This window comes from Symphalangus syndactylus, chromosome 19 (genome assembly GCF_028878055.3).
Source record: "Symphalangus syndactylus isolate Jambi chromosome 19, NHGRI_mSymSyn1-v2.1_pri, whole genome shotgun sequence".
NCBI classification, from domain to species: domain Eukaryota; kingdom Metazoa; phylum Chordata; class Mammalia; order Primates; family Hylobatidae; genus Symphalangus; species Symphalangus syndactylus.
Genome location: NC_072434.2, coordinates 75,495,649 through 75,509,059, shown reverse-complemented (window position 1 = coordinate 75,509,059; position 13,411 = coordinate 75,495,649). Strand labels below are relative to the sequence as shown.

The window sequence follows — 13,411 nt, the reverse complement described above, 5'->3', positions numbered from 1 at the left end:
AAAGTGCATATGTCCTAAGTGTAGATAGCTCAATACATTTTCATAAGCTGAACAACTTATGTAATCAGAAAGAACCGAAATCAATAGCTGTCTGTTTTTAAGATTGCCGATAGTCTCATTCCATGCTAACCCTAGTTTCATGTGGGAGATGTTTTGTCTGATTTAGGGTCCAGCACCATGCAGTGGACTTACACTGCACATGTGCTGGCATTCTTTCCATAGACTCTCACTTAGGAATCAGTTGGTGCATCTCAGGACCACCTCTACACGAGAAGACCAGTTGTCTTCTCTTGCAACTCTTCCCTGCTGGTGTTTACCATGTTCTCAGTGACTCTGTGTTCCCTTGTCACTAATCTTTTCATGTCAGTGCCTAGCTCTGTTTCAGCATTCCCTGTGGAGTTGATGTTGTCTGCCAGTATGTGTGGGCTTATGAGAAAGCTTTTAGCTCTTAAAAGTATGTGTCACTTTGAGCATGTGATGCATCTTCAATCTGGTTTATAACCTTGTGCTAAGTAACTGGCCTTTGTGGGGAAGGCCTGTTTTGTTGGTTAAGGCATCCTTCTTCTGTTCTGTTCCATGTAATTTGCTACTGTGCCTTTTTTTCCATCCTGTGCAGTGAATTCCTTTTCTTTTGATTCTTTACATGTGTTAATATTTGTATGTGGGTTAAGATACCTTTGATCCGATTACATTCAAGCTTTGTTAAAAAAAAAAAAACAAACTTCTGTCTCTTTAAGATGGCTTTTGTGGATCCTTAGTTCCTATGGATTAATTATATGTTTACTTTATAATTTAATAATCAGCAGGCAGTCTCTTTTCAATTTGCTTTACGATAACACATCTCAGGTACCGATGAATATTTCATTAAATGAAGCATATAAATTCTTCAGAGCATTTTTCCTGTTATTACACTCTAAAAGGAATTTACCACTTGGGACCATATTTCAGGGCCATTGAGCAATGCAGTATACGATGTCAACTGTGGTTGTCTTTTTTTTTTTTTTTTTTTTTTTTTTGAGATGGAGTTTTGCTGTGTTGCCCAGGCTGGAGTGCAGTGGTGCAATCTCGGCTCACTACAAGCTCTGTCTCCCGGATCCATGCCATTCTCCTGCCTCAGCTTCCCGAGTAGCTGGGACTACAGGCGCCCGCCACCACGCCTGGCTAATTTTTTTGTATTTTTAGTAGAGACGGGGTTCCACCATGTTAGCCAGGATGGTCTTGATCTCCTGACCTCGTGATCCGCCTGCCTCGGCCTCCCAAAGTGCTGGCATTACAGGCGTGAGCCACCGCACCTGGCCACCTGTGGTTGTCTTACAAGTGCAGAAATTGATAAAAGCAAAAGGCACTACAAGTTGATACCACATAGCCACCTGGCCTTCAGGTAGTTCTTTCAGCCACAATAATTCTATCTTCTCTTCCCAGGTTTACCCTATACCTGGGGTTAGGATTGTCAATAAATATCTGGCACTCTACTTTTAAGTTGTAGCCCATCCAAGGGAAAAGCCCAGTCATCCTTATTTTCAAGTAGCTCAGTGTGCCGTCTGTTATAACTAGGTGGTCGAGTGATGACTGCTACCCAGCAGCTGTTGATTTCCTTATAAATTGGCGATGGGTTTGCTGCTTATAAGCTTTCAGTCAGTTTTCTCACACACGTGGATGTGTGAGAAATACATGCTACTGCCAATGCCACCTTCTCTCCTTCCTTGGAGGTGATGACTGTCATCTTATTTGACTAAGAAGCAGTGAGAAAACAACTTCCTTGCTCCCCACCACCCCAGCTACTGGCCTGCCTGCAGATGGACTGGTAGATTTTGCCTTCTGTCCTGTTGTGGTGGATGAGTGGCCAGTGCCTCTGCCTAGTTCAGCTCTCTGTTCACTGGCTCTCATTTCCTCTTGTTTTCTGTCAGCATACAGATGGTCTTAATAAAACTACCATCCTGAAAATACAAGCAACTAAGATGACCACACATCCCTCCAGCCACTGCCCCATCCCTCTGCCTCCTTTTACAGCAGAATTCCTCAAAGGAGATGTTCATATGGACAGCCTCCACCACTCCACTCTCTCTTGGACCTTCTATGGTTAGCTTTTGTCCTCGTCAATGTGCTGAAACTGCTCTTCTTAAGGTCAGTTGTGTGTGAGGTTTAGGAGGAGAGGAAAGAAGTTTCAAGACACTGCTATACCTAAACTGTTCATTACTAGGACCCAGCATTGGCAGAAGGAGTTGTGACAAATGTACCATGTTCTTCGTTAATGTGGCAAGACCCGGCTGTGCTATATCTTTGTTTTGTGACTTTAAACATGTTCATTAACATTGAGTTCATTTCCCCAGGTGTACAGTGTGCACAGTGTGCCTTGTACCTACCTTGGAGGATGGAGAATCAAAAGAAATAAGGTTTGTGAAGGCATTTGGAAGCTGGGAAGTACTGTGAAGGCCAAGATAAGCTTAAAGAAAGTAGATACAAAATTTTAACAAAAAAAACACTGCGATTTTAACCTATAAGCCTATACTAACACTTAATAATCCTTTTCTGTGCACAGGGCTTTATACCCTTTATTCTTTACAGTAGCCCTGTGAAGGTATCTGGGGGTGATTATTTCTATTTTACAGATGAGGGAGCTGAGGCTAAGACTTACTAAAGGACTTGCTCTAAGTCAAACAGCCAGGGAAGCATCTATTCTGGGTTAGTCTGACTCCATAGCCCTGCCCTGAGCCACTGTTACATTGCCTTTAAACTAATTAATTAAGTTTGAAGTCAGAGAAATACCAGAATTAAATATAAGACCTAGTTCTTTGAAAATACTGCTTAAGATTAGACAGTTATCTAGCAAGCCTAATCAAGAAAAATGAGAAGAAACAAGTATTTGGCTTGAGGAATAAGCAAGTATAATAAATATGAAAATCATTACAGTAACTATGTCCAGCTTTATGGCCCAGATGTAGAACTTTTCAAAGAAATGGATAGTTCTTTTAACAAAAGATAAATTGCTAAGTTGATTCTCCCACTATCTCTTAAATACTCATCTTCACCAGGTCAACTCTTCTCTTATTAAACGTAAGCTTCTTAAGCTTTCTTTTTCTTTTTTTATTATTTTTTTTAAGATGGAGTCTCGCTTTGTCACCCAGGCTGGAGTGCAGTGGCTCAATCTCGGCTCACTGCAAGCTCCACCTCCCGAGTTCACGCTATTCTCCTGCCTCAGCCTCTCGAATAGCTAGGACTATAGGCGCCCGCCACAACACCCGGCTAGGTTTTTGTATTTTTAGTAGAGACGGGGTTTCACCGTGGTCTCGATCTCCTGACCTCGTGATCCTCCCGCCTCGGCCTCCCAAAGTGCTGGGATTACAGGCGTGAGCCACCGCGCCCAGCCCCCTAAGCATTCTTAGAGATTGTACTTACAATCTCAGCTTATCATCCACCATAAGTTAATGATTATCAAATCATCACATCCATATCTGTAGCATTTACCTTTCTCTGGACTTTCTTAACTACATGCTAGAGAGCTTCCAGCGTAATCACTTGACTCAAACCCAATGTTAGCTCTTGACTTCCCTCTAAAACCTCTCTTCCTCTTAAACTCCTTGCTTCCGTTGATGGCACCACTTCTTCCCTCATTGCACAAACTGGAAACCTGTGTCTTTTCCCTCTTTCTGTGCCTAATTCTTCCTCAAGGCCCTCTCCTTTTTACTTGCTGTATCCTTTAGACCGTGACCCTCTATTTCAACCTGATGGCTGCTGCCTCCGTTCAGACTTTGCTCATTTTAACTGGCCATGGCCTCCCACCTGCCCTCTGCTCTACTTGCCCCTTCTCTCCTCAGACACCTGTTAGTGATGTCGCCTCCTGCTTAAACCCATCCTGCCTTCTTAGTTTAATGCTAAGAAGAAAGGGAATAAATGATCTAGATACTGAACTTGAGCTGCGAGAAGAGGTAATAAGGGAAATTAGAAGGCCTAAATACAGCAAAGCTGGTATAAATGAATTAGAAATAGAGCAGCAGTGGAATTGAGAAATAGACCCAAGAGTTGCTTTTTAAAAAAAGAATGATTAAGAAGTTCTGGAGGTCTGTTTCACATCAGTGTGCATATACCTAATACTACTGAACCATACAACCTAAGAATGGCTAAGGCGGTTGCTTTTATGTGATGTGTGTTTTTTTTTAACCACAATAAAACAAAAAGGCCCCCCCCACCACCACAGGAAAACAAATTCTTAAGTGATAAAAAAAGAATAAAATAGATAAGCCTGATGAGGCGACTACAGAAAGAGGGAGCAGGTGCGAGTGTCAGTTGTGAATGAGAGGCATGCACAGAGCTCTAGAGGCCATGAGAACTTGAGACAACTGTGCAGAAATCTCTGCTAAGACATTAAACTCAAGCAATGAAGAAATGTCCAGAGATGATGTAGAAGAACAAGATAGAATTCTGTGATGCGTTTTCACACAGTTTCTATAGTAATCAGCACTAACTTTACTTGTACGACGTAAGCAAGGAAGAAAACTAATGCTTTTCCTATCCAAGGAAATTTATGTACAGGTGGTTGGGCTGTAATTATTTATTATATTAAGTAGTTATCCTTTAATATAATCATTTATGATTGTAAAGTAATTAAAGCCATAGTAAGTTAAATATTTTAAGATCAAAGAACAAATTTAACCTCCTGTTCCAAACAACTGTAGTTACAACTCTAGCAACTATTTTTCTATTGCAACCTTAGAAGATACATATGTAGTTATAAAAATTTTAAGTAAAATATTAGCAAGCAATTAAAAGAATAATCTACCTAAGTCAGAGTTTGTTTTAGAAGTACACAGATGGTTCAACTTGAAAAAATTAAATTAATTTGTTAATAGGCCAAAGAAGAAAAATCATAGAAACATCTTAAATAAATTTCAAAAGATGCTTGATAAAGGTCAGCAAGCTCTCCTGATCTAAAGTTTCTGGTAAAAAAAAAAAAAAAAAAAGAATAGGAAAATACTTCTTTTATATGGTGAAGTACATCAGTCTCAACCCATAACTGACACAGCAGCTTTCCACTGGATGTTGATAAATGTTAGGTGAAAAAGTTTTATCATCGAAAGTTGATGAAATCTCAGTTATTAAATGAAGTATTAATGTCAGGAATAAGCAGGGGTGCCTGTTAATCACTGGCATTATTGAGCACTTTTTGGAAGTTTCATCTAGTATAATAAGATGCTAAATGAATAAAAATATTTTAAAAGACCTTGATAAAATTACATGCAGATAATACAGTTACCAACTGACTAAATGGAGACATTAATAGGGCTGTAAAGAGTTCAATAATGTGGGCAGATAAAATATTCAGCACTAGGCAATTAGACAAAGGATTTACCATGTGCTGGTATTTCTGCCTGACTGCTCTCCCAGTGCCGTAGCCTCCCATGGTGAAATCCTTAATTTCCTTCAGGTCCCGGTTCACTTATTCATGGCTAAGAGCACAGACTCCAGAACCAGACTGCCTAGGTTCAGATCCTCCCTCCACTGCTTTGCTAGAGGGTAGCCTCAGGAAAATTACTACAGGTTCCTTGGGCTCGTTTTCCTCATCTTTGAAATGGGGATTCGAAGGTTGCCTGTACACGGTAACTGTGTGTTAGCTGATGTTATTCACGTCCTTGGGAAACTGACCATGCCACATCTTCTGACTGTGCTGTCATATGTAGCTCTCACACTGTTGTTGGTTTACGTTTCTTTGTGTTACTTTGATTGCTATCAGTTTTCCCACAGGGAACTATAATCTCTGTGTAGAAGAAGGGTTTCTGGTTTTGCTCAGTAGAGGCTAACACAGTGATGGGAACATAGTAGATGCTTAACAAATATGTATTGAATCAATGGTTATCAACCCAATTTTAAAAATCACATGTAAATCCTATATAAAATTTATGAAGTTTCACATAGTTTAATAAAATATTTAAATAAAAAGATCAAATTGTATACAGAATTATTTCTTCTCCTATTAATCTACAATTTTAATGCCATCCTAACACAAATCATAGAGAGATTTTTTTGTTTTGGAACTTAAAAAACTGACAAGTTTATCTGAAGAAAGAATGTTTATACAAATAGCCAAGAAAGTTTTGGAATAAAATTGATAATGGCTTTGCTTTATATTTTTTTTTTTTTTTTTTTTTTTTTTTTTTTTTTTTTTTTTGAGACAGAGTCTCGCTCTGTCGCCCGGGCTGGAGTGCAGTGGCGCAATCTCGGCTCACTGCAAGCTCCGCCTCCCGGGTTCACGCCATTCTCCTGCCTCAGCCTCCGAGTAGCTGGGACTACAGGCGCCCGCCACCGCACCCGGCTAATTTTTTGTATTTTTTAGTAGAGACGGGGTTTCACCGTGGTCTCGATCTCGTGACCTCGTGATCCGCCCGCCTCGGCCTCCCAAAGTGCTGGGATTACAAGCGTGAGCCACCGCGCCCGGCGGCTTTGCTTTATATTAAAATGTATGTATTGTGAATCAAAATATCACCCTCTACCCCATATGTACAATTATTATGTATCAATTTAAAATAATAAAAACCAAAAAACATTTATTGTGAGGCTACAATAATTGAAATAATGTGATACTGAAATCACAACAAACAGATCGTTATAAGGGATTAGAAAGTGTGGAAACAAAAGTTTCTTATAGAAAACTAAAAATTTATTTTAAAAATATTAAATGAAAAGTGATATATAATCCTACCAAGTTTAAGTAATTAGGAGAAAATGTAAGTCAGGTGCAGTGATTCGTGCCTGTAATCCCAGTACTTTGGGAGGTTGAGGCGAGAGGATTGCTTGAGCCCAGGTGTTCGAGACCATTCTGGGCAACACAGTGGGACCCTGTCTCCACAAAAAATAAAAATGAAAAATTAGCCAGTTGTGGTGGTGCACGCCTGTGTTCCCAGCTACTAGGGATGCTGAGGTCAATGCTGCAGTTAGCCGAGATCGTGCCACCGCACTCTAGCCTGGGTGTCAGAGTGAGACCCTCTCTTAAAAAAAGGAAAATAAAATTTAGTCAAATGGGAAAACGTTTACATTATATTACTAAGTTAAGAGGACAGGTTATTAAGCAATGTATCTCATTCCATTCTTATATTATCCTAATGATAATAGTGGTAGGTAACATTTTTTTTGAGCTCTTTCTATGTATCAGAAACTGTACCACATGCTTTTCATATATTTCCTTATTTAAATATTATAACCACCCTGAGAAGTTGATACTATTATTGACCCTATTTTGCAAATGAAACTGAAGATCACAGTGGCTGAGAGCCAGGAAGTAGTGGCAGAGAGTAGGAATTCAAATCCAGGCTGTCTGATTTCAGAATTACCACTTTTTATTACGTATACCAAAGTTTTCAGTGGTTCTCAATGAATGATGCTATTCTAAATGATTTTTATTTATGTTCTGCAATTTTCTGTATATTTCATATTTTCTATAATAAACATAAACATGAAATATTACTGTAATTTTTAAAAATGTAAATATCCATGCAGAGATTGGACAAGCATTTGTTAGAGCTGTTGCTGAAGTTGGACCTAAATCTTTAAAAAAAATTTTTAACTTTATAAAATTTTTATGGGTACACAGATATTAGTTGTATATATTTATGGAGTACATGAGATGTTTTGATACCGGCATGTAATGTGAAGTAAGCACATCATGAAGAATGGAGAGGTATGCCTCCCCTCAAGCATTTATCTTTTGAGTTACAAACCAATTACATTCTTCAGGTTATTTTAAAATATACAATTAAGTTGTTATTGACTATAGTCACCCTTTTGTGCTATCAAATAGTAGGTCTTATTCATTCTTTCTGGGGGTTTTTGTACCCATTAACCATCCCCACCTTCCCCTCATTCCCCTACTATACTTCCCAGCCTTTGATAACTATCCTTCCACTCTCTATGTCCATGAGTTCAATTGATTTGATTTTTAGATCCCACAAATAAGTGAGAACATGCAGTTTGTCTTTCTGTGCTTGGAGTATTTCACTTAACATACTGATCTCCAGTTCCATCTATGTTGTTGCAAATGACTAGATCTCATTATTTTTTTTTTTTTTTTTTTTTTTTAAGACGGAGTGTCTTGCTCTTGTTGCCTAGGCTGGAGTGCAATGGCATGATTGTGGCTCACTGCAACCCCTGCCTCCTGGGTTTAAGCGATTCTCCTGCCTCAGCCTCCTGAGTAGCTGGAATTACAGGCGTCTGCCACCACGCCCAGCTAATTTTTGTATTTTTAGTGAAGACAGGGTTTCACCATGTTGGCCAGGCTGGTCTCGAACTCCTGACCTTAGGTGATCCACCCACCTCGGCCTCCCAAAGTGCTGGGATTACAGGCTGATCTCATTGTTTTTTATGGCTGAATAGTACTCCACATTTTCTATCCATTCATCTGTTGATAAATACTTAGGTTGCTAACAAATCTTAGCTATTGTAAACAGTGCTGCAGCAAATATAGGATTGCAGATATCTCTTCCATATACTGATTTCCTGTCTTTTGAGTATGTACCCAGCAGTGGGATTACTGGATCATATGGTAGCTCAATTTTTAGTTTTTTGAGGAACCTCCAAACTGTTCTCTATCGTGGTTCTGCTAATTTACATTCCCACTGCAGTGTACAAGGGTTCCCCTTTCTCCATATCCTCACCAGCATTTGTTATTGCCTGTCTTTTGCATATACACCATTTTAACTGGGGTGAGATGATATCTCATTGTAGTTTTGATTTGCACTTTTTGATGATCAGTGATGTTGAGCACCTTTTCATGTGCCTGTTTGCCTTTTGTATGTCTTCTTTTAAGAAATGTCTATTCAAATCTTTCCCCATTTTTTGGTTGGATTATTAGATTTTTTTCCAATAGAGTTGTTTGTGCTCCTTATATATTCTGGTTACTAATCGCTTGTCAGAGGGGTAGTTTGCAAATATTTTATCTGATTCTGTGGGTTATCTCTTCACTTTGTTGCTTGTGTCTTTTGCTGTGGGGAAGCTTTTGAACTTGACATGATCCCATTTGTCCTTGTTTGCTTTGGTTGCCTGTGTTTGTGGGTGTTACTCAAGAGATCTTTGCCCAGATGAGTATCATGGAGAGCTTCCCCAATGTTTTCTTGTAGTAGTTTCATAGTTTGAGTTCTTGGATTTAAGTCTTTAATCCATTTAGATTTCATTTTATATATGGTGAGAGATAGGAGTCTAGTTTCATTCTTTTGCATATGGATATTCAGTTTTCCCAGCACCAATTATTGAAGAGACTGCCTTCCCCAGTGTGTATTCTTGGCACCTTTGTCAAAAATGAGTTTACTGTAGGCGTGTGGATTTGTTTCTGAGTTCTCTATTTTGTTCCATTAGTCTGTGTGTCTGTTTTTATGCCAGTACCATGCTGTTTTGGTTACTATAGCTGGATTTAAATAATCTTAAAGATTTCCTTTAAAAGCAAGTGTAGAAACAGATCCTAATGTCTATAATGTATTATAAAGGTGGCATTCAAATTGATAATTTAACAAGTGTTGCTGGGACAACTGGCTAACCATTTGGAAAACAGATAATTAGGAATTTTTTTCAATATCTTATGCAAGGATAGGTTTAGATAACTTAAAAATGAGCAAAAGATATAAGTGGTTTACAAAACTGGAGATACAAATGGCCAATAAACCAAAAGTTTAACTTTATTAGTGCTATGTTCAGATTGGGAAAGATTAAAAAGAATGTCAGTACTCTGGAGGGAAATGGACCTTCTCAAACTTCTAGTGGGAATGAAATTGTTATTATATGCTAGGAAGGAAATTGGGGCAATATATATGAAAAATATTAAACTTGTGCACACCCTTTGACTTGGCAATTTTATTTGTTGGAATCTATCGTAAGTGGGTACATTTTCAAAAATGTAGGTCAAGAATACTTACTGAAATACCGTTCATATTAAGAAAAAAGTAGGGACATCCTAAGTATCCAATGATAAAAGTATGGTTAAGTGCAGCCTTTTAAAATTATGTAGGTGTATATTTATTGAAACTGAAATGGATTCCACAAAGGAGAGGGATTGTTAGAATAAGGCCAGGTATACACATTGCTTAGCACAGTGCCTGGCATATAGTAAGTTCTCAAATCTTAGCTTAGAAAAGGCAGGAGAAACAGGTTATAAATGTGTATGTTTCCAAAATATCTTTCATCGAGTCATTATTCTCCAACCATCTGCCAGGAACCATTACTATCTTCATTCTTTTGGGACTAAAGCCTTTCTCTGGGGTTCAGATCAGACTTTCTGCAGTCTGACTCCTCAGCTTCCAAACTCATACTTTTTCTTTTCTAACACGAACTCCCTGCTTCAGCCAGGGAGTAGGAGTCTCCTCGCTGCCCTTTGCATTTCCTTGCCTTTGTATCTTTGCGTGTACCACACTCATCATCCTGTCCGGAATACCCCTTCCCTTTCTCTGCCCCAGTCTAAATCCTTTCTTTCTTTCTTTCTTTCTTTCTCTCTTTCTTTCTTTCTTTCTTTCTTTCTTTCTTTCTTTCTTTCTTTCTTTCTTTCTTTCTTTCTTTCTTTCCTTCTTTCTTTCCTTCTTTCTTTCTTTCCTTCTTTGTTTCTTTCTTTCCTTCTTTTCTTTCTTTTCTTTCTTTTCTTTCTTTCTTTCTTTCTTTCTTTCTTTCTTTCTTTCTTTCTTTCGACAGGGTCTTACTCTGTCATCCAGACTGGAGTGCAGTGGTATGATCATGGTTCACTGCAGCTTTGACCTCTTGGACTCAGGTGATCTTCCCACCTTAGCCTCTGGGTAGCTGGGACTACAGGCGTGTACTACCACACCCAGCTAATTTTTTCTTTTGTAGAGATGTTTTGCCATGATGACCAGGTTGGTCTCAAACTCCTGGGCTCAAGGGATTGGCCTGCCTCAGCCTCCCAAAGTGCTGGGATTGCAGGCATGAGTCACCGCACCCAGCCTCCAGCCATTCTTTTTAACCCTGCTTATGCCTTGTGAAATTTAACATTGCAGCTTCAGTAATCGTTCACCACCCCAGGGCTTCTTCGCCATATCATGTCTTGTTTCTTATTGTTAAGACATGCAACACGTGAGAATTTAGCTAAATTATACGTTCTTTGAGGACACAGACTGATTTTGATATTATAATTTATTCTCTCCCTCAGATGGTTATTTGAACATAATTTAATGTTCTTTAATGACTGCCGAATTAGAACATATCTTTTTTTGCAATAATCTATCAAGGTGAGATGTTTTAATATAAAATTAACCATTTTAGAGCAAACACTTCAGTGGCATTCACCATGTGCAACCACCCCAAGTTGTTTTCAACACTCCAAAATAAAACCTCTTACCCATTAAGCAGTTTCTCCCTATTCCCTCCTTCCCCTATCCCCGGCAATCACCAATCTGCATTCTGTCTCTATGGATTCACCTATTCTGGACATTTCATATAGATGGAGTCATATGATAAGTGACCCTTTGTGTCTGGCTTCTTCCATTTACCATAATGTTTTGGAAGTTCTTCCATGTTGCAGTGTGTATCAGTAGTTCGTTTTTTTATGGTTGAATAGTATTCTACTCTGTATACACCACAATTTGTTTATTCATTCATCTGTTGATGGACACTTGGACCATTTCTCCCTTTTGGCTACTGTGATTAGGGCTACTATGAACATGTATATACAATATTTGTTTGAGTCCCTTTTCAATTTTGGGGGTATATACCTAGGAGAAGAATTGCTGCATCATATGGAAATTCTGATTCACTTTTTAAGGAACTGTTTTCCATAACTGGTGTACCATTTTACATTCCCACCAGCGGTGCACAAGGGTTCCAATTTTTCTACATTCTTGCTACCACTTGTTATTTTCTGCTTTTTGGTTATAGCCATCCTAGTGTGTGTGTGTGAAGAGGTACCTTATTGTGGTTTGATTTACATTTCCCTAAGTAGTAATTAGTAATGATGTTGAGCAACTTTTCATGTGCTCAATGGCCTATACAGGTCCTTTGCCTGTTTTTAAAATTGTGTTGTCTGAGTTGGGTTGTAAGAGTTATTTATATATTTTGCATACTGGACTCTTAGTGTGTATGGTTTTTTTTTTTTTTTTTTTTTTTTGAGTCAGAGTTTTGCTTTTGTTGCCCAGGCTGGAGTGCAATGGCGCGGTCTCGGCTCACTGCAACTTCTGCCTCCCGGGTTCAAGCGATTCTCCTGCCTCAGCTTCCCAAATAGCTGGGATTACAGGCACCTGCCACCACACCTGGCTAATTTTTGTATTTTAGTAGGCACAGGGTTTTGCCATGTTGGCCAGGCTGGTCTCGAACTCCTGACCTTAGGTGATCCACCCACCTTGACCTCCCAAAGTGCTGGGATTACAGGTGTGAGCCACCGAGCCTGGCCTATCTTTTAACATTTAAGTTAGGTGTATCTTTTAACATTTAAGTCTCCCTGGTTTGGCTTATTCTCTCTTTTGTGATTTTTTTTTTTTTAAATCTATGGTAAATGCTGTCCCATAGATGTTCAACTGAAAGATCTCAACAACAATCTTCCACGTGTCCTGAGACAAGCATTGTACTAGTACTTTTTCTGCCCTGTTGCCTTTAGATAAGTTACAACCTATTTTAACCTCATTTAACCATCCAGGAAGCTCACTGGCTTTGCTCATTTGAGAATGGTGTTGAGGACCATCACTAATGGTTGTGCAAGATACTTGCAAACTGTAAAACATTACTCAATTATAAAGGTAGGATACAGGTTGCTACTTCTATTTTTTGTTTTCTAGAGACAGGATCTCACTGTTTGAGACCCAGGCTGGTTGGTTTGCTGTTGCCCAGGCTGGTCTTGAACTCCTTGCCTCAAGCGAGCCTCCTGAGTTGCTGGGATTACAGGTGTGAGGCACTGTGCCCAGCTGGTTGCCACTTTCAGTGTTGTTCACACCTGTTCTTATTTTGGTTCTGTGGAGTCTAAAAATTCTAATTCATAGTTAAGCACCTAAGAGCATAAATTAAGGTGTAGAGAATAACAAAGAATGCTTGCCTTTCAGAGTCATCCTTTTTGAACTTCCATGACTCAGACTGTGAACCCAAGGGATCATCACCCTGTGACTCCTTGCTTTCCCTCAACACTGAAAAGATTCTGGTATGTATCTTCTCTCTGTGTTCTGTTTTTGTAACCCGAAGCCCAGTGATACTAGTTCCAAAAAGTGGAAGTCACCTCTGTCAACTAGAAGTTGGGCCTCGTTGAGTCTACATGCATAGGATAAAGATAGGTCGTCTGGTATTTTGTCACACTGAATTATGACTTATGAATTGGATGGTTGATTATTCTGGACATAGAACTTTTAATTTGCAAGTGTCAAGAAATAAAGGGGACATTATAGTTAAACCTTATTTCTAGCAGCCTTGTGTATTTGGAGGTATAGTAGACTCTTATTTTTCCAATCTT

General features: G+C 39.0%; 1 protein-coding gene across 12 annotated transcripts in view; it reads left to right on the top strand.

Moving 5' to 3' along the window:
- TTC13 (tetratricopeptide repeat domain 13) overlaps positions 1-13,411 on the top strand; it is a 74,514-nt gene that overhangs the window by 6,568 nt on the left and 54,535 nt on the right. For all 12 annotated transcript variants that reach the window (XM_055235398.2, XM_055235409.2, XM_055235401.2 and 9 more), the window contains exon 2: positions 13,011-13,105. In XM_055235398.2, coding sequence (XP_055091373.1) covers positions 13,011-13,105 — 95 coding nt within the window. The remainder of the gene's footprint in view (positions 1-13,010; positions 13,106-13,411) is intronic.